We start from the raw sequence: 27,901 nt of genomic DNA, 5'->3' as shown, positions 1-27,901 counted from the left end.
AATAAGCACATTGAAATCGATTGTCATGTTGTGCGGGAAAGAATCGCTCAGGGCCTAGTCAATTTGCTTTCTGTTTCTTCTTTTAATCAAGTTGCAGGCGGCTTCACCAAGCCTCTTCCAATTTCTCAATTTGCATCTTTTGTATCTAAGCTGGGTGTTCAAAATTTATACACTCCAGCTTACGGGGGGGTATTAGAGGAAGAAAAGGAAAATATGGAAAGGGCATAAATGTACTTTCTTTTCTTTTCTGTTTGATTACAACTGTCACCACCATGTTTAAATAGGTGGCAGCTTCCCTTTCTAATATAATGTCATTTTCTCCACTTTCTCTATGAAATGAATAAACAAATAAACTTCTTCTCATCTTCTCTTCACCCGTGACCTCTGTTCCCAAAATGACCCTAGTCACTAAAGAATCACAAATAGGTAAACCAAGGTTACCTATAACTTAGCGACTCAAATCAAATGACCAATAATTAACTCCCATAGAAAGTTGAAATTAGAACATTATTGGCCCATGAATTTGAGTATATTGATTTTATTTGAGATATTCATTTAAATTTTTCATCATATTTTTTTTTGAAAGCAAAGAATTGCAATGCATTAATGTAAAAACAAAGGAATAGAGTCTGGAGGGACAGAGTCCCAGTACATAGAGCTAGCTTGATCAAAAGCTGCCGAAGCTAAATGATGAGCATGTAAATTAAAAGATCGGAGAAATTTAATCATATATTTATTTATAAGCAAATTTCACTTTTAGTCGTTGACTAATGTGACATTGTTACATTTAATCATATCCTTTTTAATTTTGCAACATTATATTGTTTACTTTTTTTTTGCTTACCACAATTTCTATCATTCCACTATTGATGTTATAACTTTTTTATAATCAATTTGGGTATTTTTATTTTATTAGAGGTATTCATTTATACTTTTGTCGGATATTTGTTTATTTGTTTATTTTAAAATTTGTTGCTTATACTCGTATTATTTAGAAGAACAAATTAACACCACCTTTGCAAAAGCATACGAGGCAGTCAAATCAATGCCAATTCAGTCAACAATAGCATATTGCTAGCTTGCTGACTGACTCAATTGTTTGGCCTTCAATGAATCTTTTTGAAATTTAAACTTAATTTCATTAGCTTACTAAATTTGAGAAATTAAATTACTTGACATTTATGCTCGTAAAGTTATTTTAGATATTTGAAATTGAATTGTGCAGTTGTATAAAAGTGAATGGAGCCTGAATTTGTTTAAATAAAGATTTTAAATTTATTTTATATAACCGAGCATTAAGCTAGACAATGTCAGTGGTGGTTGTAGCCATGAATATAAAAATGGCGAAAGAAAAAACTTTTTAGGAGATTATGACTCGTGATACCATGTGAGGAAATGAACTGTACATTTATTAATGTAAATAACTAGCTATAAGTAGTATACAGATGATAGTAAATAGCAGAGAGTTGTAACAACCACTACTGGAAATTCTGAAATTTCCGACCACCTGAAAATGATCTTAAATTAAGTTGATACCAAAAAGTCCAAAAAGTGGTCGGAAATAGCAACAAAGGTTTTTTCGGATACCAAAAGTGGTCAGAACAAGACTTTCAACTTGATTTAAGATCACTTTTAGGTGATCGGAAATTTCAGAATTTCCAGTAGTGAACTATTCATACACAACTATTCTATATGAGCATAAATAGAACAAATAATAACTAAATGTAATACTAGCCACATATAGGGCTTAACATATTTCATGACAACTAATAATAATAATAATAATAATAATAATAATAATAATAATAATATTATTATTATTATTATTATTATTATTATTATTATTATTATTATTATTATTATTATTATTAATCATCTTTTAATGCATTCATGCTTTTAAATAAGTGCCAAGAATATATGGGAGTATGGGACAGCTGTGGCTCACTTTAGACGATGATTATTATCAAATAGTGAGCAATGAGAGGGCAGGCATATATGCATTTTGTTTTTCTAATAAATAATTAAAATATTAATATTAATAATTGCAGAAATTTTGAATGGTAGGTAGCCGTTTGGTCGACATCACAACCTCAAATTGTCAAACCTAGTTTCTTAATGTAAGCAGTTGCATCATTCTACTAAAACCAAAACTGTTCTTTTCATCATTTTAACATTTTCTCCCTTTCTTTTCTGCTTGATATTCCGTTAATCAACTTCATGCAATGTCTTTTAATTTCTTATTTTTATTTATAATTATAATTATATTTATAATTAAATTGTGTGCTTTTTAAAAAATATATATAAGAGTTAATACCCAAAATCGTCCTCGACTATAGTGGTTTTTCTCAATTTCGTCCTAAACGACTTTGGTGACCTAATATCGTCCGAGACTTTTGTGTTTCGCTCAATTTAGTCCCAGACTTTTGTGTTTTTGCTCAATTTAGTCCCTCATTTGTTATTCTATCCATTTGGTGTTAAATAAATAGACAATTCAGTAATTTTAATATTGGCATCTCTTTACTCATAGACATGTGAACTGCGAAATCCCTTTTTGTTTTTACGAATTACTCCCAGAATTACTCCTAAAACTGCGAATATAAAATTAGATTTGCAGGTCTGGAAGTAATTTTGGGTGTAATTCGTACAAGAAAGAGGAATTTCGCACTTCACAAGATGAAAGTAAAGAGAGATCAATATTGACATTACTGAATTGTCCATTTATTTAACACCAATTTGACGGAATAACAAATGGAGGACTAAATTGAGCGAAACACAAAAGTCTGGGACGGTATTAGGTCACCAAAGTCGTTTAAGACAAAATTGAGAAAAACCACTATAGTCGAGGACGATTTTGGGTATTAACTCATATATATAATGACTTTAAGTTTAAATTTCAAGTCTCTATTCCTATCAGATTATGCATACACACGCACGCGTAGAAGAAGGTTGTGTTATACATGTATAGAGTTGACCGGTTATACACTCAAATATTTGAGTGTAAAACAAGAAAATTAAAATTAAATTACTAGTTTTTTTAGTACTACTGACTGAGGTTCAAATCTGTGACCATCCCATTTGAAAGTCATAACTATGCCGCTTGACCACAAGGCATTTGACAATTACCTGTTCAGTTTTAAAATATGAGGATGATATGATCCATCTATTTTGGTAGATTAATGGTTGGTGATTGTTGTAATATAAGGAAAAAAATATATGGATAGTTTTAAAGTATTGTAAATTTAAAAATTAAATTTGTAATAATTATAAAATTGACCCGACCCATGTTTTTTTACTAAAACATTCAATCATTGATAAATTTTGATGAACGGTTGAGATCAACCCCACTTTTTACAGGGGTTGTTCTCATTAACTCCATTGAGAATTGCTACTCAAGAAAGAACAAAAAACCAATCAAAGTCGTCCATTTAGAAAAAAATCTAACTGATCATATGCAATTATAGAAAAAAAAAAAAATCCTGCGGTGCATTTTTTTATAAATAACTTCAACTAAAAAGTGCAAGTAACAGCACTATAGATTGTAACTTTCAACACTATAGAGTGCAAGTAAGTAAAACTACAACGGGCATCTATTGATAAATCTAGAAAACTAAATACAAACCTAAACTGTAAAATTTAAACTCCTAAATAGTAAAAAGTTAAACATTAAATCAAATAGGAAAAAAAAACTCAGCCATAACGTTTAAAATGTGAACCCTAAGTGCAATTAACTTTACATTTAGTGCAATTAATGATAATGTTATGTGTATTTCATACCGTTCTTATGTGCACTCTAAAGACAAATAATAACTACAAAATCTAAAGTAAACTTCCAAATCAAATTAAAGAAGTTAAAAAAAAAATAAAAAATAAATAAAAGGTAAACCATAAATCGTCAAGCGTAGGTATTATTAAGATCTAATAGTGTAAACTGTGAATGGCAAATTATGGTCCACACAGTGTTGTGTGGACCATAACAAAAAATACAATTTTAATATACTAAACGTACATTATTTATGTACTAAATGTACATTATTTTACAATATACAAAATATGGTCCACACAGCTTGTATGGACCATAGGCCACACAATAATGATTGACCATGAATTGACTGGGCTTCTACGGTATAGTAATCCGGAATTCCAACGGTGGGTTCGCCACTGCTCAGAGTGGTCCAATCCGTTGTCTTAATGACCCTCATCTTGCCGAGGCCTTATCGTTATACCCTGCACCACGGCGCACATAGCACTGTGCACCCCGCGCATCCGAAAACGACGTTGTTTTGTTAAGTTGTGTAGGAAGTAGACGCGATTATGTACATTATGGTATACAATTATGTACATTTGTTTATATAATTATGTACATTTTTTTATACAATTATGTACATTTTTTTTATACAATTATGTATATCCGAAACAAGGAATTTATGTGTATTATGTTAAAAGTTTATGTGTATTGTGTATTATGTATTATGTTAGATTATGTGTATTATCTTTTCAAAAAATGTATGTGTATTTTGTTATACAATTATGTGCATTCTAATATACAATTATGTACATTTTAGTATACAATTATGTACATTTTTAAACATGAGATTTTTTTTTTTTAAAGAAAATTAACAGTCTACACGGGAAGCGGAATTCCGAAAAAAAAAAAAAAAAAAAAAAAAAGATTTCCAAAACGACGTCGTTTTGCACCAGGGCGCACAATGCAATGCGCACCCTGGTGCACGATATAAATTGCTCTTCGCAGTTAAGCCCAGTCAATTTATGGTTTATGTGTGTGTGTGTGTGTGTGTGGATCTCCTAGGTGAAAACATATGGTTAAATCTTTGCTATTGATCTAATTCAGATCAATCGTCTAAAATGAAGGAAAATTTTAAATAAAATATTATGACGTTTTGGTAATTTGTTGTGTTTCTTCATTTGTTCAAATACTTAGAAGCAATACAGTATACACTCGAAGGCACAACAATGTACAATTAAAGGCATAACAATGTGCAATCGAAAGCAACCAACATGGTAGGCGTGCTGGTTCAATACCTCGTCCCTTAAGCATGAGATTGAGGGTTTGACCCCCACTCATGTGAATAGAGCAAACCATCTGGTCAGTCTCCTACCACTTAGTGTGTGCTGACCGTTGTACCACATTTCATTCCCAATATAGCTACTTAACTAGTGCCCACTGGATCAACAATGTGTACTTGAAAGTCAGAAATTGGAATGGGAAGGTTCTATAACATTTTGTACCACATTTCAATTCCCAAAACAGTATAATAAATATGTTCTATATAGATTTGTTTCATTGGCCATTAATACGGACTAGAAGACAAAATTATGCACAAAATTGTGCACTGAAAGGCATAACAATATTTACTGAAATTGTGTGTTTGCATTATGTTCAAATCCTTGAAAGCACAACGGTATGCACTCGAAGAAACAACAATGTGCACTTGAAGGCATAACAATGTGCATTCGAGAGTACAAAAATATACACTTGAAAGTAAAAAATTAGAATGAGATTCTTTTTGAAAAATGAAAATTGATTGCCCCAAACAATATTATCTGTAGGTTCTATAACATCTTCAAATTAAAGCAGTATATATAATAAATATATTCTACATATATTTTGTTTCATTAGCCATTAATATACACTAGAATGCACAAAATTATGCACTAGAAGGCACAAAATTATGCATTGAAAGGCATAACAATATGCACTAGAATTGTGTTTTTGCATTATGTTCAAATCCTTGAAAGCACAATAATATACACTCGAAGAAATAACAATGTGCACTTGAAGGCACAACAATATGCAATCAAGTGCACAAAAATGTCCACTCAAAAGTTAAAAATTGGAATGGGATTCTTTGCAATAAAATGAAAATTGATTGTCCCAAACAATATGATCTATTGATTAAAATTGATTCAGCTTTCAACTCAAAGACGAAGAAGTGTAGAATTTCTTTTAAAATTATTGATCTGGACAGATCAACGAGATAGATCTTACTCTATTTTTTACCTATGAGTTCCTTCGGACCTTATCATGTGCTTATATATATACACACATACGCACACTGATGTTTTCATTGAAAAAAATGGTGTGTGACGATAAATGGCTACTGGGAAGATGATTACCCAATCAAGAAAGTGATCATAGTGAGAATTGTCTACTTGTTTAGTGACTAACCTTTTTAAATGAATTTTTTACTTTAAATTCGAGTTCCTATCAAATTAATTTTGTAATAAATATATTGTTGCACTTATTGTACGGATGGAAAAAAAAAATTAAACACAGTGAATTCGAAAAGAAAATCGTACCCGTTTACTAACAGGTTCTCTATTTTCTGTTTTTTTGTTTTTCAGATTTCATTCTCTGTTTTCTATTTAGAAAACTTGTTTACTAACACTTATTTTTCAATTTTTTTTTAAATTAACGTTATAAGATTTTTACATTAGATATCTGAACAAAATTAATATATATATAACATAAAAACTAAAAAAATATATCTGAACCAATAACCTACTAAGTTCACCTAAAATTTAGTTTAGATAATATTACAGTAATATTTTTTGAGCTAATATTTAAAATATTTTTGAATATATTCATTTGTGCATGTATATGAATATATAATTTTTACTTTGATTTCTAATATATGTAAGACTTGAATATCCGATATCCGGATCGAACTTGTATTACGATATAACATAACTAAAAATATCCGAACTAATTTAATAATCTATTGAGTTCAATCAAAATGTAAAACATTATATAGAGTTCGATTCTTAATTTTGACAATGTAAATAATGTCTAACTTTAAAGTGTAAGCAAATAAGTTATGTTTAAATAAGTAAGCAGAAAAAATAGAAGATAGTGATAAGTAAAAGAAGATGATAATAAATGTAATCATAGTAATGTGTTTATAATGACATATAACCAAATAGATGATAGATGATTCTGCTTTCAATTTAGAAAACAGTTTTTAAGAGTGTTCTACTTTTCTAGAAAACTGGAAAATTATTTTCAGTTTTCAAAATAGAAAACTGTGTTGGTAAATATGTTTTCTGTTTCCTATTCTCTAATTTTCTAATTTTCCAAAAAATTGGAGAAAATTTCTAGTTAATAAATGGACCCATAGTGTCTCTGTTGCGTGCAGAACACTTGTTTATGTTAATTACTCAATTAGAGCAAATGACATTTTTTTAAAACGAAAATCACAAGTTGAGTATGTGAAAACGAATATCGAAAACGAAATTATGTAAAAATGGATCAACTACTGGCCATGCACGGCCACATTTATTTAATAATAATATCCAATAAATTATAAGGGACCATAAAGAATGAGGAGCAGCCTGAGATTGCTAATCAAAAACGGCAAATATGATGTCTACGTACAAAAAGGATGATGAATCTACAGTCCTATGATAGCATACTTCATTAACCTCATTTTTAAAATCATCCAAAAATCTAACCTAAAAATATTAAAATAAATAATAATAAAAAAAAACTTAACCTTATTTTACCTTGAGTGCAAGTAAAATGTGTTACAAGTACTGCAAGTAACATATACAAATATGCAAGTAAAATCACTTAATAGTGCAATCATTTATACTTAATAATGAAAATAATTTATCATTTTACATTGGTGTACTAAATGATAATGTTTGGTGCAACTAATGATAACGTTAGGTGCAACTAATGATAACGTTAGGTGCACTTAATATTGTACGTTGCTCGATGTACATTATATTGTTGCACTTTGAATACATTTTACTTGCACTTTGAATACATTTTACTTGCACTTATGTGCACTCTATGAAATTGTTGCTTTCACTTTTAACACAATTTACGCATCCACTGCTGTACTTTCAGAGCACATTATTAAGCTTTTCAGATCATATTTTTGTGCCTTTGAAGTGTATATTATTTTGCCTTGAATTACACATTGTTGAGCCTATTGGGAAGATGATTGCCCAATCAAGAAAGTGATCATTGTGAGGATTGTCTACTCGTGTAGTGATGACTAATCTTTTTAAATGAATTTTTACTTTAAATTTGAGTTCCTATCAAATTAATTTTGTGATAAATATATTATTGCACTTATTGTCCGGATGAAAAAAATTAAAGACAGTGAATTCGAAAAGAAAATCGTAGCCGTAATCGTTATGCTATGCATCCGTGTGCACCATGCATGGTGCATACGGATGCAAAAACGACGTCGTTTTGATTAAAACGCGCGTCCCACTTAATAAAAAAAATTCAGTTTCGATTCCCCTCAACAATATTATGTTGTTCATTCATTCTGGATTTTTAGTTCATAGATTCTGGATTTTTAGTTCATTGATTCTGGATTTTTAGTTCGTTGATTGATTCTGGATTTTTAGTTCATTGATTTTGGATTTTTAGTTCATTGATTCTGGATTTTTAGTTCATTGATTCTGGATTTTTAGACGTAAATCGAAACTGATTTTTTTTTTTCATTCATGCTGGATATTTAGTTCATTCATTATGGATATTTAGTTCATTCATTATGGATTTTTAGTTCATTCATTCTTTATTTTTAGTTCATAGATTCTGGATTTTTAGTTCATTGATTCTGGATATATAGTTCAAATTATCCACAACATAATGCTGTTGCTGGGAATCGAATCTCAATTTTTTTTTTAAGTGGAACGCGCGTTTTTAATAAAACGACGTCGTTTTTGCATCCATATTCACCATGCACGGCATAATTTGCCTCTCAGTTACGTGCAGAACAATTGTTTATGTTAATTACTCAATTAGAGCAAATGACATTTTTTTAAAACTAAAATTAGCATCACTTAGTTGTGATCTAAGCATAATTAATGAAATAAATCACAAGTTGAGTATGTGAAAACGAATATCGAAAACGAAATTAGGTAAAAATGGATCAACTACTGGCCATGCACCGCCACATTTATTTAATAATAATATCCAATAAATTACGTAGTACAAGGAACCATAAATAATGAGGAGCAGCCAAAGATTGCTAATCAAAAACGGCAAATATGATGTCTACGTACACAAAGGATGATGAATCTACAGTCCTATGATACCATAATTAATTAACCTCATTTTTAAAATCATCCAAAAATCTAACCTAAAAATATAAAAATAAATAAACAAAACCTAAACCTATTACCATGCTGAGGCTGTCTCACATTACATTAATCACTATAATGGGAGCTGAGGTTGCCAATCCCCCAAAAAATAAAAAATAATAACAAAAAAATGATGTGATGTATGGAAAGGGTGATCCATGTATAGTCTTTCAATCCTTTACACTTCTTTTTTTTAATACTAGTGACTCTATTATTATTACATTAAAGTATCTGTCAAGTACAAACAACTAATATCGCCTCCACTAAAACTCGAACCCACAACTTCCCTTATGAAAAATTAATTTGGTATCATTTGACTATAATGTCCTTGACAATCCTTAACACTTTAATCAATATAATATTCAAAAACAACTTTCCATTCATATTTATCTTAAAATATACCAAATCTAAATAGTAGGGGTGGATGGGATACATACTGTTTTAGATTTAGAATAAAAATTAACACTGACTTTTCCTTCCATAATCATATGTAATAGTAATTTTTAGACATCTTTTATTTATTTTTTAAACTTAGTTGATTTCAGTTTCGTCCGACTGTCAAGTCCACAAGACCCCACATTTAGACGTCTGTTTACTTTTACTTATATGAACATTTATAAGTGTCATCACTAAGAGTGCGTTGAGTGCGATGAATTATTTTGATTTACTGATACTATATGATAACAAAAAAATTTAGAGAGAACTTTATTATTGATCAAACGGAGACTTATTTATAAGGATACAAAAGATAGTGAACATGAGTTATAAAAGTAAGGTTATAATAATATTAGATAGAATATATATCTTAAAATTGATAAAATAAGAGTTTTAATAGGATTAGATTGATGCTTCTTGACCCAAAATTAGGTCTTCAAGAATATCACTAAAAGCGATCTTGTTTGGATTATTTTCGAAGTTTTAATATTTAATTCTCTCCCTTCAATTTGAAGTTTTGCAATTGGTTATTATTCTTCCAAAAGGTTTTGGTGTGGTTAAGGTGCCCAGGTGTGATTGTGCGGTTTAATCTAGACCATCCATCTCGCTTAAATCAACGTCTAGAATTGTCAAAATTAAAAAAAAAAATGCGGTGGCAATTTTGTAATTTTTGCATGTAGGTCAAAATTAAGGTGAGCGGATCTGTGATTAATGTGCGTGGGGTTTGTGCATAATGTGCGTGAGGTTGTACTTAATGTGTGTGGGGTTTGTACTTAATGTGCGTGAGTTGTGCTTAATGTCAATAGTTGTTGAAACTTAAAATCTGTGAGTTAATATATTACAGTGCGTGGGGTTTGTGCTTAATGTGCGTGAGGTTGTGCTTAATGTGTGTGGGGTTTGTACTTAATGTGCGTGAGGTTGTGCTTAATGTCAATAGTTGTTGAAACTTAAAATCTGTGAGTTAATATTTAAAGTGCGTGGGGTTTGTGCTTAATGTGCGTGAGGCTGTGCTTAATGTGTGTGGGGTTTGTACTTAATGTGCGTGAGGTTGTGCAGACGCTATCATTTGTGTAGACGCTAACATTTGTGTAGACGCTATGTGTAGACGCTAACATTTGTGTAGACGCTATCATTTGTGTAGACGCTGTGTAGGCGCTATCTTCTTCCCGACACACGTTTTTTTTTTTTTTTTTAATTTTTTATTGATTTCAGCCGTTGATCTAAATTTGATCAACAGCTCATATCTAACCGCACAACCGCACGGGAAGCTATACCCACACCTGAACCCTTCCCTGGTTATTATTATAACGAAAATATTACTTTTACCCCCAACAATAATCTCTCTCTCTCTCTCTCTCTCTCTCTCTCTATATATATATATATATATATATATATATATATATATATATATATATATATATATATATATATATATATATATATATATATAGATTTTGATTCTTGTGAGGTCAGGTCTTCCCATGCGGTCAGTGCGGCATACACTATTAGGTATGCATAAATACACCATACAGTGTTCGAAAATACACCAAAACGAAATGCCAAAAAAATACACCACACAACAAAAAAATACACCACACATAATGATGTATTTACAAACACTGTGTGGTGCATTTATGCATACCTAATGGTGTATGCCGCACTGACCGCACGGGAAGACCTGACCTCACAAGAACCTGACCATATATATATATATATATATATATATATATATATATATATATATATATATATATATATATATATATATATATATATATATATATATAGATTTAGGTTCTGGTGCGGTTAGGGTGCCCAGGTGCGGTTAAAAAAAAAGCGCGATGGCAATTTTGTAATTTTTGCATCTAGGTCAAAATTAAGGTGAGCGGATCTGTGATTAATGTGCGTGGGGTTTGTGCATAATGTGCGTGAGGTTGTGCTTAATGTGTGTGGGGTTTGTACTTAATGTGCGTGAGGTTGTGCTTAATGTCAATAGTTGTTGAAACTTAAAATCTGTGAGTTAATATATTAAAGTGCGTGGGGTTTGTGCTTAATGTGCGTGAGGTTGTGCTTAATGTGTGTGGGATTTGTACTTAACGTGCGTGAGGTTGTGCTTAATGTCAATAATTGTTGAAACTTAAAATCTGTGAGTTAATATTTAAAGTGCGTGGGGTTTGTGCTTAATGTGCGTGAGGTTGTGCTTAATGTGTGTGGGGTTTGTACTTAATGTGCGTGAGGTTGTGCTTAATGTCAATGGTTGTTGAAACTTAAAATCTGTGAGTTAATATTTAAAGTGCGTGGGGTTTGTGCTTAATGTGCGTGAGGCTGTGCTTAATGTGTGTGGGGTTTGTACTTAATGTGCGTGAGGTTGTGCAGACGCTATCATTTGTGTAGAGTGTAGACGCTACTCATTTGTGTAGACGCTATGTGTAGACGCTAACATTTGTGTAGACGCTATCATTTGTGTAGACGCTGTGTAGGCGCTATCTTCTTCCCGACACGCGTTTTTTTTTTAAAATTTTTTTTTATTGATTTGAGCCGTTGATCTAAATTTGATTAACAGCTCAGATCTAACCGCACAACCACACGGGAAGTTATACCCGCACCTGAACCCTTCCCTATATATATATATATATATATATATATATATATATATATATATATATATATACCCCCACTACATCTACATGCATGATCTGTATAAACATTATTAAATCAATATACATTAATAGTTACACATTCATCCAAATGTCACTGTTGAAAATTATGGAATTTCTAACCACCTGAAAGTGATCTTAAATCAAGTCTAAAGCCTTGTTCCGATCACTTTTGGTATCCGGAAAAACCTTTGTTGCTATTTTCGACCACTTTTTACTTTCGACTTGATTTAAGATCAATTTCAGGTGGTCGGAAATTCCATAATTTCCACTAGTGTGTCTAATAACAATACTCTAAAAATGAAAATATGTAACATCACACGAAATAAACAAGTTGCATTGAGTACTTTGTCACGTCACCCTTGAAGCCTTACCATACACGAAAAAAATTTATCTCAACATATAATTCTAAATGAATAGTCAAAAAATCTGCGATCAAACAGAAAAACACCTATCATTCCTTTTTATGTTCCATTATTTCCTCTTTTGATTTGAAAAAATAGTGGAGATTAATAGATGCCAAAATGAAAACCATTATATTGTTAGGACCACAAATACACCAACTATGTATAGTTGGATACATTAAAAGAGCATATATATACAAGCTGAGAAATAGATATGATGTTGATGGCATTTTATTTTATTTTTAATAATTTAGTTGAAGAAATATAAATGGAAAAATCACCCCAAAAAAGTGAAATGAAAATGGCATGCACTTGAGCACTTCCACTCTTTCAAAAGACGACAGAAATCAAAGATGTTGTAAAGAGATTAACTATGTGTTTATTGATGTAAAACACAACCTATATATAGTACATGGAGGAGTGAAGATAGCAGGAAGTTACAATCAAATACAACTAGTCTATAGGAGCAAAAAAAAACTCCTTAGGGGAATATGGCTCTTGATACCATATAAAGAGATTAATTATGTGTTTATTGATGTAAATCACAACCTATATATAGTACATGGAGGAGTGAAGATAGCAGGAAGTTATAACCAAATACAACTAGTCTATAGGAACACAAATAGAATAAATAACAACTAAAAATATACTAGTCACATATTGACTTAACAGATGTCTCTTCATTAAATAGAAAATTTAACGATCGTAACTATAATCCCTAAAAAATAATACTTTTATTATATTATTATTAACAATACTAGTCACACTACATACATATGGTTGATAATACAATATGCCATTATTAATAAAAAATAAATAAAATAATTCATCACAACCCTTTATATACTATGAATATAATATACGAGTAGGGGACACAACATTCTTCCCCTACCTCTTGTTTCATGACATACGATTATCTGATTGGCATTTTTTTTTATTATTATTAAGTGTACTCTTTTTAATTCATTCTTCCAAAAGGCTGAACCCCAACCCTAAGGGCCCCCACACCCCGGCCCGACAAAGCGGTGGGAGGTTGTAAATCATGGTGACTCAACTGAACATTAATCACAGAGGCTAGACCGGTACTCTTTTTAATTCATGGTAGGCCGGCCGGTAAATTTACGAGTCAGGTTGAGAAGAGAATATTAAGAGACAAATTAAGGAATGAAAAAATAGTATTTTTTTTTTCCTAATATGACATTGAATACTGCTCAAATTTTAGACAAATTATAGCTCTGAGTTGTAACTTTATCTACTCTTAACAAATAATCGCTAATAGGTAACACTAACAAAGAAAAAGTGTAAGCTACTTGGATTACACATTTATGTTTATATATTATATATTATATGCTCAACATGTTTGCGGATTGATTATTTTTTTATTAGCTTCGAGTAACACGTGGATCATAGCCACTTTTTTTTTTTTTATCAGGTGGCCTGGTCTCTTTTTTTATACCAAATTAAAGTATGTGTTACATCTCAACTAAAAATATAAGCTGATAGTTGGATTTCACATTTATGTTTATATATTATATATGCTCAACAAACCTAATAATGCAACAACATAATGTTTACATTCATACAACATATGAGATAATGTTCAAAATTAAAATTAAGACCTTTTAATCAAATAAAAAACTTGAATGCTTAATTACTCGATTACATGGAGTTAATTAACATACCAACATGAATTTAGAAGCGACAAAATGCATTGTGCACATTGATTTTCATAGTAGATTAGATATAAATGGCTCTCAAATTACTTCAAGTAAATTTTAAAATAATAATAATAATAATAATAATAATAATAATAATAATAATAATAATAATAATAATAATAATAATAAAGCTATATGGTTTGAAAAATAATTAATGCTACAATTAATGCCACAACATCTTTTATTATAAAAAAAAAAAAAAAAAGCACAACATTTAAAAAATAAAATAGCTATATATTATATAATCATATAAAAAATATACTTTTGAAAAATAAAATATCTATATATTATATAATCATATAAAAAATGTGTTCAGTTAGAGTTTAAATTTACACATACAAAATTTGAAATTTGCTTTCCAAATGTAATTATCTTAGTTATTATTCGTATTGTGAAAATTATAATATAGATGAAATACAATTAAGAATAAATCAATGTAACTATGTAAATTCTCTCTATAAGTTTATTTGAATATGTACATAATTAGAGATTATATTAACCATACAAAATTATAATTATAATTTTAATTGTAATTTTGTATTCTATAAATAATAAATACTTGACCAATGGAAGCTCAAAAATATTATTATATTAAATAATTTATAATATTTTAGTTTTTCTATTTTTATTTATATTTATAATAATATAATTTTTTCCCGTGCATCGCGCGGGTGAATTACTAGTAATAATAATAATAATAACAATAATAATAATAATAATAATAATAATAATAATAATAATAAAATGAAAGAGGATATGGTTGTAAGTGAAATAGTAGAGGTGACCACGGGCTGGTTCAGGACCAAACCAGCCCTGAATTGGTCTGGTAAAATTTGGGCCTGGGCTTCATCGGGTCTAGTCCAGACCAGGACCGGCTAGTAAAGGACCGGTTCAAGTCCAATTTAAAAAAAGTCCAGGGCCTAGCTCAAAATCGGCCAAGGCACGAATTAGGTCGGGACCCTAGCCCAGACTTTGTCACGGATGTGTTTGAATAAATAAATAAATTATTTTTAATTTTTTTTAGATAATTTTTCTCTCAATACTAGATCTATAGATAACTTACTTGTTAATGGTCAATTATTGCACTCATGTTCTAAATTTATGTGTTTAATAGGGACATCAAATTGATCAGAAGTTTGAGTGATTTTGTTGAACCAATTAGAAAATGTACTAAATGACTTAAATACAAAAGGTAAAAATTGATTTTAAAATATTGTGTGTACATGGTTAAAAAAAAAAAAAAAAAAAAAAAAAAAAAAAAAAAAAAAAAAAAAGACATTATAGTTTATATACACCTACTCAGTAAAATTTTATATATGTAAATTGTTATGTAAACTTGCTCTATATCATGAGGTAATAACTACTTTATATAATAGTAATCAAACTAGTGACGCTAGCATAATTACAACTATGAGAGTTTTGATTCCTCTTAATTATTGATGATGATACGTATGACTCTTTATATATATATATATATATATATATATATATATATATATATATATATATATATATTATTGAATCAAAAAGTTGAAGTGCCCTCAATTAGATATAAGTTTGATTTTTAACAATGATGTTAGTGGGTCGATTTTTTTTTTAAAGTATAATAATAATAATAATAATAATAATAATAATAATAATAATAATAATAATAATAATAATAATAATAATAATAATAATAATAATAATAATAATAATAATTCCGAGCCTAACCCAAGATTGATCCACGAGAGGCACGGGTCTAGGTCCGGAACCAACCCAAATAATTCAAGGCCGGTCCCAGTCCATACTAATCTAGACTTAGGATCAGCACAAACCTGACACAGAACCAGCTCAAGCCCGGACTTTGCCACCTCTATGAAATAGAGAAGTGCTCTATACCCTATTTGAAAAGGAAAACACCATATACCAATGTAGATAAGAAGAAAAGGATATAGATGATAATATCAATTCTTTTTGTACAAATCAATTTATAGTGTATTATTGACTCTGTTACAATATAGTATATGTTTATAACTATTTTCTCAACCTGTTGAGATATAAAGAGTCAATACTGCCTCTACTGGGGCACAAATTTATGACCTCCATTTGAGAGAACTACTTCATGCCACTAGACCACAAATATAGTGTAACTAGCAATAAATATTAAATAAGCAATGATAAGTATATTTTTAGCCCAAAAATTAAAGATTAAAGTTAAAAGTGATGAAGACATTTTTGTTGTGATCATAACACTGGAAAACAAGAGCTAGACAACCAACTTCGAAAGTACAGAGTATATGCTGGAATAACTTTTTTGATAGAAACAAATCAAAAATGATTGAATGTATTTGAGTAAAACTCTCGCGATATATTTTATTATAGTGGAAAAAGAGAGAATTATATTGTTAATAATCATGATGTGAATTTATCATCTAAGTCACTTCTGACAAGCTAGTACACTTTAATATTATTATTATTTTTTTAATCTCAACCAATTATGTAAATTTTGATCAAACAATACTAACTGGCTCGAGCATAAAATAAAATTAAGGTGAAATTAAGAAAAAAAAAAAGTCACATAAGTAAAAGCTATATCATAAATGATCATGTTGTGAAACTTTAAAAGAAAAATGATAAGTCCACTCTCAGAATTTACCTTTTAAAAATTCACAACTTGTGATGATCCCGAATTGTATTCACAAATTCTCAAAACTTTGAAACACAATTTATATTCTGAAGTTTCCCAATTCCAATACTAAAAAAATACACAATTTAAGATTAAGGTTCATCTTACAAAGTGGTCCTTAGTCCATGGTATAACAACTGCTAAAAATAAACATTTATCTGCGTAAATCATATTCCACGATATAAGTTGCAATTGGCTTCACCACCCTTAGGCCCACTCTGAATTAAGAAAAATGTGGACGGCTTAAAGCACTAAGAAACGTGATTATCAATCAGAGGCTAAAGCGGTGAGCCGGTAACGTCAATAAAAATATCTATTGAATGAGGCTAAACATGGTTTACACAGAGACAGAGTGCTTTCAGATGTTAAGTATTATAATTATTAAGTGATTGATAAATAAAAGAACTATTTTAATAAAAAAAAAATAGTTAATGGCATGAGAAGGCAATCATATTAGATATGTAGTTAGCATATTGCTATGTAGTTAACATATTGAAGCAATATGCTTTGGAATCATAAGGTGGACACAATTCTATGTTCATAATTATAAAGCTATATGATGGGATGAGGACCCCGGCCCAAGGAGATGGGCCCAAGAGAGGAGTTCAAGATAGGAGATGTGGGTCAGTAGCGAAAGAAGCCCAGTGGAGGCTTGGGCCAAGTCCAGGAGTCGGCCCGGGCCCGAGCCCGGGGAGAGACCCGGCCCCGACCCGTTAGGAAGCATTCAAAGAACCTCATTTAAGAGGACTCGGCCCAGAAAGCCGTTGAAGGACGTCCAATGTAGCATTCAAGTCGGTCCAAGAACCGTTAGGAAACACTCAATGCAGCATTCAAAGAGAGCTCGACCCAACGGACCGTTGGAAGCCCAGAGAGCCGTTGGCCGGCTCGGTAACGGTGCCCGAACGGTCGCGTAGCGTAATTAGCCTTGAAAGCGATAGTTAATGTACTTCAATTCGGCTGGAGAGGAGCCTACTAAATAAAGGCCCCTCCAGCCTTGTAATCCAGGCGAGTCCATGCCAGTGAATAAGAGACACACATTCTAGCTATTATTTCGACTACTCTCCCTTTGCTAAAAGCTTTGTGAAAGGTGAATCCACCAGCCAAGGTTGTGTTGGATCTCCCTGGGCCCAAAAATCCAAAAACCAACACTGGCGCCGTCTGTGGGGATCGATACAAAGAGCTACATGACTTTCTGAGTGAGGCGAGTCCGCACGTCGACCGAAAAAGCATCACAAGCATGTCAGAAGGACGCGACCAAACGAATAATCGCGATAATGGAGCGGAAGCAGATTTGAGAGAGCAGTTAAACCAACGAAACGCCCAAAGTCAGGAAAACGAGACAGCACTGGTAAACCGGCAACCACCTATGATACCCCTCACCCCGGAGCAACTCCACGCAATCGGGCGAGCCTTCGCTGACGCAAGTCGAGGAGTGAGGGAGCAGTCGGTCTCTCGACCGATGCCTCGCCATCAGCAACCTTCCCAGAGGCCGGAAGACAGACGAGAAAACCGACGGGCGGAAAGTCAACCAGTACGATCCGTCCACTCCAGGCTAGGCCCAAACGCTGGACGACAGTCGGCAAGAGAACGACTGGGAGAGAGGGAGCACAGCCGTGCACCGGCGGGCCCTCGGGATCAAGAGGCCGGTCGCGAGAGAACTCGCACCGAAGAACGAGGACTCGGGCACGCCGAACCGAGCGACCCGCCCGCAATGATGACTGACCGGTTGAATCAGAAGTCGGCGAAAGCACCGAATCGACAGGAAACCATACTCGCAACAGGGGCGAGGTGGCGCACCTAGCCCAGGAATTGCGAAGCTTAAAAGAGCAGGTGGAGGGCAAAACCAAATCCCCAGGTCGAACGCTGTTGACCGCCTTGCCCTTCTCGACCGAGATCATGACATACAAGATACCTGGTGATTTCAAGTTTCTAGAACAGGCCACTTTCGATGGATCCGGCGATCCTCGAGAGCATCTGCTAAGCTACCAAGCCAAGATGCAAGTTTTAGGAGTTCGGGACCCTGTCATGTGTCGCGCCTTCCTGCCCATGTTAAAAGGCTCAGCACAAAGATGGCTGGTGGCATTGCCTCCGGGGTCGATTCACAGTTTTGAAGAGCTAGCCGATCGTTTCATGAGCCATTACGCGGCCAATATCAAACCACAGAAGGATCTAATGCATTTGGGAGACGTTCACCAAGAAGAAGGTGAGTCCTTAAAAACCTACTTGGCCCGCTGGCAGAAAGAAATTCAATCTATCGAAGAGGTCGAGGACCAGACCGCGCTCACCTTCTTCATCGAGTCCTTGCGATCCGGACAGCTATACCGGGATCTGTGGGATAATCGCCCGACCACCTATGCGGAAGCCATACACATGGCCAATAAGAGGGCTAACACGGAGCAGGCCATAAAGCACAAACGACAGCATGAAGTTGGAGGATCTACCGGTGGAAAGAGAACCAGGGCGCAAGTCAAGGAAAGGCATCCGGAAATGGCTCGGCGGCCCGAGGTTAGGCGTCCATATGATAAGCCCACCGTACATTCCTATAGACCGGCTCCTGAGCGTCCGGTACATGAGGTACAAGCAGTCGCTCCACCTCCGCTCCCGCCGACTAACGATCGCGCGATGAACGAAGAAACAGGTAATGCCTCTAAATATTGTCGTTATCACAAATCTTACACTCACAGCACGGAAGAATGCTTCTACTTGAAAAAGATCATGGAAGGAATCACCCAACAAGGGACCTCGCCTCCTAATCAGTGGAGGCGGAGGTCGGCGGCACGGGAGGGTAGTGACCCCGCAGTCGCCGCCGAGAGCAGTCGCGGCAAGCAGCCAGTGACCGAGGAAGATGAGGCGTAGTGGCGTCAGAAGCCGGTTATCAACATGATAGTCGGCGGACCAGAAGGGGGCGACTCAGCGAACACCAGAAAGGCCTGGGCTCGACAGTTGTATGTCGGGACAGTATACGGGCGCGAAGAAGGCTCGAAGAAAGTGTGTCGGGAGCCCATCACGTTCACTGACAAAGACCTACCCACGGGGGAGACACCGCATCGAGATGCCCTGGTCATAGCGATGGACGTAAATGGAGTAGTCGTTCGACGAATCCTGGTTGACACCGGGAGCAGTGTCAACGTGTTATACCTCGAGACTTTCACAAAAACGGGACTAACCCGAGAGCAGCTGAATCCAGTCAAGACGCCACTCGCCAGTTTCACCGGAGACTCGGTGGAGGCAGAGGGATCCATTACCTTACCAGTGGAAGTTGACAGCTATCCCGACGTACAGAAACTCAGCATGAAGTTCATCGTGGTGGACCTAGCCTGGTCACACAATGCTATACTCGGCCGACCAGGCCTGGAGGATCTAGGAGAACTGATCTCCATTGAGCACCTCTGTTTGAAATTCCGCACACCGAGCGGGATAGGCACGGTACGTTGCGATAGAAGAGTCGCCCGCGACTGCTATCTACAGGCCTGCAGGGGGATGGGTAAGCGTGAAATGCAAGCCCACGAGATCACAGAAAGGCCCCCAAAGAAAGCGATGATACCCCGCCCAGAGCCGGCCGTGGAATTGGAAGAGGTTGAGATCGACCTTGAACAGCCAGACAGGCGGGTCAGAATTGGAGTCGGTCTCCCTGAGGAAATACGAGAGGAAGTTATCAAAGTACTCCGAGAGCACCGACTAGTCTTTGCCTGGGGTCCGGAGGATATGCCAGGCGTCGACCAGTCCATCATTGCCCATCGACTCACCGTGAATCCGGACCATCGACCGGTCGTACCGAAAAAGCGGTATCTCGCCAACGACAGGAGGGAATTTGTAAAGAAAGAGGTGAGCATGCTGCTGGCCGCGGGCCACATCCGAGAAGTTAAATACCCGGAGTGGTTGGCAAACGTAGTCCTCGTACCGAAGCCCCCAGCATGGCGAATGTGCGTGGATTATACTGATCTTAACAAAGCCTGCCCAAAGGATCCGTTCCCCTTGTCGCGGATCGATCAGCTGGTCGACGAGACCATAGGGTCGGCTCTGCTGAGCCTTATGGACGCCTTCAGGGGGTATCATCAGATCTTCATGCACCCGGCTGACGAGGAGAAGACCGCGTTCCTAACACCGGACGGGGTATATTGTTACCGAGTTATGCCCTTCGGACTTAAGAATGCTGGGGCCACTTACACTCGGATGGTCGCCCGACTGTTCCAAGACCTGCTGGGGAAGTCCATGGCGACCTACGTAGACGACATGCTAGTCAAAAGCCGAGAAGAGATCAAGCACGCGGAAAGATTTGGCTGACTGCTTCCAGGTGATGCTAAGGTATAATCTCCGACTAAACCCGAAAAAATGTGCCTTCGCGGTGCAAGGTGGGAAGTTCTTAGGATACATGGTGACAAAACGAGGCATCGAGCCCAACCCTGAGAAGGTTCATGCCATCATTGACATGCAGCCTCCTAGCACCGTCAAAGATTTACAACGGTTAACTGGCCGACTGGCTGCCCTCAGTCGCTTCTTGAGCAAGGCGGCAAACAAAATCATACCGTTCTTTGAGGCCATGAAGAAGAAGGAAGGCTTTGCATGGACGACCGAGTGCCAACAATCGTTCGAAGAACGGAAGCAGTATCTTTCTACACCTCCGGTGTTGTCCACCCCTCAGGTGGGTGAGCGCTTGTTCTTATACTTAGCCGCTTCCCCCAAGGCAGTAAGCTCAGTACTGGTTCGGGAAGAAGAGCGTACCCAGCACCCGGTAAATTACGTAAGCCGCTCCTTGAAGGCCGCCGAGACGCAGTACACGGCCTTGGGAAAAATTGTCTATGCACTAGTAATCACCGTACGCAAGTTGGCGCCCTATTTCCAAGCCCATACCGTCCGGGTCCTAACCGACCAGCCTCTGGGAAGCGTATTGCGGAACCCTATGTCGTCAGGTCGACTGGTAAAATGAGCCGTGAAATTAACCCAGTACGGGATCGAGTATCAACCACGACCGTCCATAAAAGGGCAAGCCTTGACCGACTTCTTGGTCGAGTGCACAGTAGGGGAAGGCGAGAAAGATGGCACCATGGAAGATAGCTCAGGCGAATGGTGGGAGATGCACGCGGATGGAGCGGCAAGCCGACAACACTGTGGAGGCGGAGTCATGCTAATTACTCCAGAGGGCTTCCGGCTTTACTACGCCCTAAGATATTTGTTTCCAACGTCCAATAACGAAGCCGAGTATGAGGCTGTGTTGGGCGGTCTTCGACTCGCCAAAACGCTAGGAGTGGAACGATTGCGAATCAAAACCGACTCCGGTTAGTGGTCGGACAAATCTCCGGCACCTGCGAAGCTAAGAACGTCCGGATGGCCCAGTATAAGGAGAAGGCGATAGAAATGCTGAAGGAATTCGGAACATATGAAATAGAGTACATCTCCCGGGCGGACAACATCGAGGCCGACATATTATCGAAAATTTCCTTAGAAGGAATACCAGATCACCTCGTCAAGATTTTCCAAAAGGAAGAGTTAAGTCGGCCAAGTATAGAGGAAACGCCGTTGGAGGTCCGACAAGTAATAATCGAGGAGTGGGATCGAGAGAAAAACCCCGAGATGTTCTGGATAGAAGACATCCGGCGATTTAAGGAAACGGGAGAGTTGCCAGAAGACCCAGGAGTCGCCGCAAGGGTTCGACGAAAAGCCCTTTCATTCCAGATCATTGACGGGCAAATGTACAAGCGGTCGTTCGGAGGTCCCCTCTTGAAGTGCCTACTCAGGCCCGAAGCTAGGAAGATAATGGATGAAGGTCATCGAGGAATCTGCGCCGCCCACCAGGGGGCTCACACTCTAGCTCGAAAACTAGTCGTCCAGGGGTACTATTGGCCGACCATGATGCGAGATTGCATTGAGTGAATAGCTAAGTGCGGCGTTTGCCAAGCCTTCGCACGGAAGGATACTCGGCCGGCCACCTTCTACACGCCGGTCACCACGGCCATCCCTTTTGCTAAGTGGGGAATCGACTTGTTAGGACCGTTACCAGTCGCCCCTGGAAGCCTGAAATTCTGTGTCGTGGCCATCGATTACTTCACCAGATGGGTCAAGGCCGAGCCACTAGCCACCATCACCGAGTACCAGTGTCGACGTTTCCTGTGGAAAAAGGTGATTTGTCGCTTCGGCCTGCCCGAGCACGTAGTTAGCGACAACGGCCGACAGTTCGATTGTCAAGCCTTCGCCGACTTCTGTCGCCGGCATAGTATACGACACACCAAGGTATCCGTCGCATACCCCCAGGCCAACGGACAAGTCGAAAATGTAAATCGGACCATAGTGGACGGGATTCGGAAGAAGTTGGAAGACATCGGAGGAAATTGGGCGGATGAGCTTGACCGGGTCCTGTGGGCTTATCGAACTACGCAAAGACGGTCGACTGGAGAAAGCCCATTTTCCTAGCATACGGCTTCGAAGCCAAGGTTCCGATAGAAGTCGTGGAACCCACCCACCGAGTCCGCGACTATTCCGATGAGGAGAATGAGGAGAGCCTTAAAATTGAGAAGAATTTCCTGGAGGAAAGAAGGGAGGCCGCACACGCCCGGATGGTGGAATACCAGCAAGCCGTAAAGAGGTATCGTGATCGAAGGATTCGCCCATGAACCTTTCAGGTTGGCGATCTCGTGTTACGGGACCGACAGGCGAGCCAGCCTACGGAAGGGGGTAAATTCGCGATCAAATGGGAAGGACCGTATCGCATTACAGCCGTGGTCCAAGCCGGTACCAACAAGCTGGAGACCCTAGAGAGAAAGCCCGTGGACCGAATCTGGAATGCCATCCACTTGAAGAAGTTTTACCAATAAGAGGTTAGCCGTGTATGAGTATCCGAGTTTCTAAAATTAAATAAAAGAGCGCCAATTACCATCGATTACCGCTTTCCACTCAGCGAGAAGAGATAGGAAACAAGGGCCCAGATCCTTAGTTGTTTCCGTGAAAAAGCCAAAAGAAGTCGCCTCGACTGAAGGACTCGGCGAGAAATTAAAGAAACGACGGGGCACTAACCCTAAACCGTTTCTATGACAAGAAAAAGCCTAAGGAAGTCGCCTCGACTAAGGGACTCGGCGAGAAGAGATAGGAAACAAGGGCCCAGACCCTTAGTCGTTTCCGTGAAAAAGCCAAAAGGAGTCGCCTCGACTGAGTGACTCGGCGAGAAATTAAAGAAACAACGAGGCACTGACCCTAAACCGTTTCTAAGAAAAGAAAAAGCCTAAGGAGTCGCCTCGACTGAGGGACTCGGCGAGAAGAGATAGGAAACAAGGGCCCAAACCCTTAGTCATTTCCGTGAAAAAGCCAAAAGGAGTCGCCTCGACTGAGAGACTCGGCGAGAAATTAAAGAAACAACGGGGCACTGATCCTAAACCGTTTCTAAGAAAAGAAAAAGCCTAAGGAGTCGCCTCGACTGAGGGACTCGGCGAGAAGAGATAGGAAACAAGGGCCCAGACCCTTAGTCGTTTCCGTGAAAAAGCCAAAAGGAATCGCCTCGACTGAGGGACTCGGCAAGAAATTAAAGATACAACGAGGTACTGACCCTAAACCGTTTCTAAGAAAAGAAAAAACCTAAGGAGTCGCCTCGACTGAGGGACTCGGCGAGAAGAGATAGGAAACAAGGGCCCAGACCCTTAGTCGTTTCCGTGAAAAAGCCAAAAGGAGTCGCCTCGACTGAGGGACTCGGCGAGAAATTAAAGAAACAACGGGGCAATGACCCTAAACCGTTTCTAAAACAAGAAAAAGCCTAAGGAAGTCGCCTCGACTGAGGGACTCGGCGAGAAGAGATGGGAAACAAGGGCCCAGACCCTTAGTCGTTTCCATGAAAAAATCAAGAGGAGTCGCCTCGGCTGAGGGACTCGGCGGGGAATTAGACCGTTTCCAAGTATTAAAAGAGAAGAGAAGTCGCCTGGATCACAGGAATTCAACAAGATGGAAGAGTCCAATACCTTAAGTTATTTTCATTGATTAAGATCGAAAAGAGATAAAAGCAGTCGGAAGAAGCAGAAAAGAAATTTCATTAAAAAAGGACCCGAGAGGGGGGCCAAACCTTACAAAAAGGGGGGGGGGGGGGGGGGGGGGCTAACAAGAAATAAACCCTAAGCTACCGGGGAAGGGGTGTCGACGTCAACTCCTTCAACTCGGTCTTCCGCCGTTGGTCCAGCTGGAAGAACAGGTGGAGAGTCTTCTGCCTGAGGAAGTGGTTCAGAGAGCTCGGAAGGTCCCACCGCAGGAAGAGCCGCCGGATCGACAGTCGCCGGCAGAAGATCTAGCACTGGCTTGAGGCCCCAGCCCTCGGGAGTGAAGGTAGAGTCGCGGGCCAGCAGGGCGGCATGGATTTCCGTTTGGGCTTCGCGAAAACCCAGACGATAGTCGCGCTCGCCCAAGTCCAGGAGATAGTCGTCTCCTTCCGGCGTTGCCAGCCACTCATTGGCGATCTCCTTTTGTCGAGCCGCCACCGCCGCCTTCACATCCGCTTCGAAGGCCGACGACTTCTTATAATCCTCCACGGAAGTGGTGTCAATCGTTGCGACCTTGTCCCGCTCCTCCTCCCATTGACGGGTGACCCTCAGTAGCTCCGAGGTGTGCACCTCCACTGATATGGCGTGCACAGCCTGCTCTTCCAGACGAGCGTCCTTTGTTTGACGCAGGCGAGTAGCAAGAGATTGCAGCGCAGACTTATACCCCCTCAGCCGTTTACTTAGCTCCATCTGGAAGGTGAGGTTCTGCAAAATAAAAGTGAAAAGTTAGATAGAGAAAAGAAAAAAGAAGAGGCGAGGGGTCGGAACGCTTACGCGGTACGACTGGCGGAGTGAGGCTTCCAGGATGTAGTCATCCTGCATCGAGCCGGTCATCTCCACATCCATAGGCAGAAGGACGTGGTCGGCCCAAGTCCGGACCGAAGAGCTGCCCTGCCAGATCTGGGCATTCTCATCCAGCTCGATACCTAACCGGATCCTCTTTGGAGCCGGCGCATCTGACTGCTCCACGGGCCGCTTGGAGCTCGGGCTCTCAGAAGAGGGCGGAGGCGGCTGCCTGGAAGGCGAAGCGACCGGAGACGGCGTCAAGTCCACCACAGTTCGTGGTGGTGGTGGAGTCGACCTCGAGGTCGGAGAAGGAAGCGATGAAGAGGCGGCGGCGGCGCCCGAGGTGCGTTGAGATAACCGGCGCCTCATTTTTTCAGCACGGTCGGCCATTTCCGGAGTCAGAGCCTCGGCTTCGTCCGAGCTGGTAGAGACGGAGTCGTAAGGACCTGCGAAAAGAAAAAAGAGACAAGTGTTAGCAGTCGAATTGTACGGGGACAGAAAAGGAAAAAGTCAAGGGAAAACTACCTAAGGTGGCTGCGCCGGCTGGCAGTAGGCCTCATTTCGCCATAGCTCGAACCCGAGACCAGTACTTAACGGAGTAAGGTCCCCAGCTCTTCAAGAACTCGCCACCCTGGACCGCGTCCTGGGTAAAGACAGTGCGTCGAGGGCAGGGCTTGAACAAAGCAGCCGGCCACAGAGTCGGGAAGGTGAAAGGGGTGAAAGCAGGACGAACAAAGAAGAAATAAGGCTTCCAGTCCTTAATGGAATCTGGAAGACCCTCGAAAAGTTGACGCCCCGGGCAGGCGGCAACCTGAACAAAGCCCGGCGAGTGCGAACCGACTTTGTTCACGGTGAACAAATACTGGAAGAGGTCCAGATCCGGTTCGCAAAGCCACCAGTGGCATAGGTTGATAAAGCAAGAGAGGAGACGATGGGAGTTGGGCACTAGCTAACCCCGAACAAGGTTATAATGGCGGTAGAAAAGGGAGAGAAATGGAGACGGAGACACTCGAAAGCCAAAGGCAACCAAATGCAAGTGAATACCCACACAACCCTCCGGTGGGTCAAAAATGTGCCGGCTTTTCGGAGCAAAAACAAGGGCCGAAGGCCCTAGAAGAAAGCGGGCCATGTCTAGGTCCGCCGCAGAGATCTGCGACGGAAGCCCCGCCGGCCGGACAATGGGGTCGAACTTGCCTCGCGGCCGTCCAGCGCCATCAGGAAGAGCCGCCACCATCGTGAGAGGGGCTGGGCTCAGAGGAGTAGCCGCCCCCGAAGAAGAGGGGGTCAGTTGAGAAGGAGACGCCGATGGGAAACCTGACGGAATCTCCATACGGTGAGGACTAGAAGAAGAAGACGAGGACGTCGACGGGGGGGTTCCCGCCGAGCGACGGGAAGAAGAAGAGTCAGAGGAGGAAGACATTGTACCAACCTGAGGATGCCAACGGAGAAAGAACGCAGGGAGGGTCCGAGAGCCTTGAAGATTATTGAGAAGTTTGAAGAAAGTGGGAAGAAGAGGGAAGAAGAAGGGCCTTTAAAGGGGGGAGAATCCCAAAGAGCGGCCACGTGTCACCCTCTCATTGGGGAAGAAAAGGGTGACAAGAAGTGAAGGGACGCCGTATTTAATGCTTGGGAAATCGGGGTGACGGTTCAGGCCTAGGGTTAGCTTGCAAACGGCGCATCTACCCTAGGCTAGAACCGGGTAGCAGTGACTCGGACTGTTAACCGGAGGCCCATTATAGGCCCTGGCCTCTGGGCCCACCGAATCTGGGTCAGAAGCTTCCCGAAGGATCCTGCAGAACCCGACCCGTCAGTTGGCGCGAGCAACATTTGTGAAAAGATCCAAGTTCAGGAGTCGGACAATTGGGTTTTGGCGACTCCTAAATGAGAAAGGCCCCGGTCGCGGAGAACCAGGAGTCGACTAACGAATATACAAAAATAAGGAAAAACATTACAAGCAGACAAAAGGACAAACAGTTTATTCGAAAAACAGCAAAGGCCTAAGACTCGGCCAAATACAAAGTACAAAGGAAAAGATGGATCATGGCTTGGCTTCATCCTCCTCTAACGGACGAGCAGGGGGAGGACCCTCCAAGAAGTACTG

The 27,901-nt window shown here is 38.8% G+C and overlaps 2 protein-coding genes across 2 annotated transcripts; both read left to right on the top strand.

Moving 5' to 3' along the window:
- The first annotated feature begins 18,898 nt into the window (after positions 1-18,898).
- Positions 18,899-19,858, top strand: LOC109185253. The gene has a single exon (XM_019335235.1). The coding sequence runs from the start codon at positions 18,899-18,901 to the stop codon at positions 19,856-19,858; it is 960 nt and encodes a 319-aa protein (XP_019190780.1).
- Positions 19,859-19,882: 24 nt separating this feature from the next.
- On the top strand, positions 19,883-21,286 carry LOC109185252. The gene has a single exon (XM_019335234.1). It carries the CDS (start codon positions 19,883-19,885, stop codon positions 21,284-21,286), a length of 1,404 nt encoding a protein of 467 aa, XP_019190779.1.
- Positions 21,287-27,901: the final 6,615 nt, after the last annotated feature.

The sequence above is a fragment of the Ipomoea nil genome, unplaced genomic scaffold (genome assembly GCF_001879475.1).
Source record: "Ipomoea nil cultivar Tokyo-kokei standard unplaced genomic scaffold, Asagao_1.1 scaffold1317, whole genome shotgun sequence".
NCBI classification, from domain to species: domain Eukaryota; kingdom Viridiplantae; phylum Streptophyta; class Magnoliopsida; order Solanales; family Convolvulaceae; genus Ipomoea; species Ipomoea nil.
The sequence above is the reverse complement of the archived record's forward strand: the minus strand, read 5'-3'. Positions and strand labels throughout refer to the sequence as shown.

Coding starts and splice junctions, on each gene's coding strand:
- LOC109185253 (XM_019335235.1), top strand. CDS start 18,899: ATGACATACAAGATACCTGGTGATTTCAAGTTTCTAGAACAGGCCACT.
- LOC109185252 (XM_019335234.1), top strand. CDS start 19,883: ATGATAGTCGGCGGACCAGAAGGGGGCGACTCAGCGAACACCAGAAAG.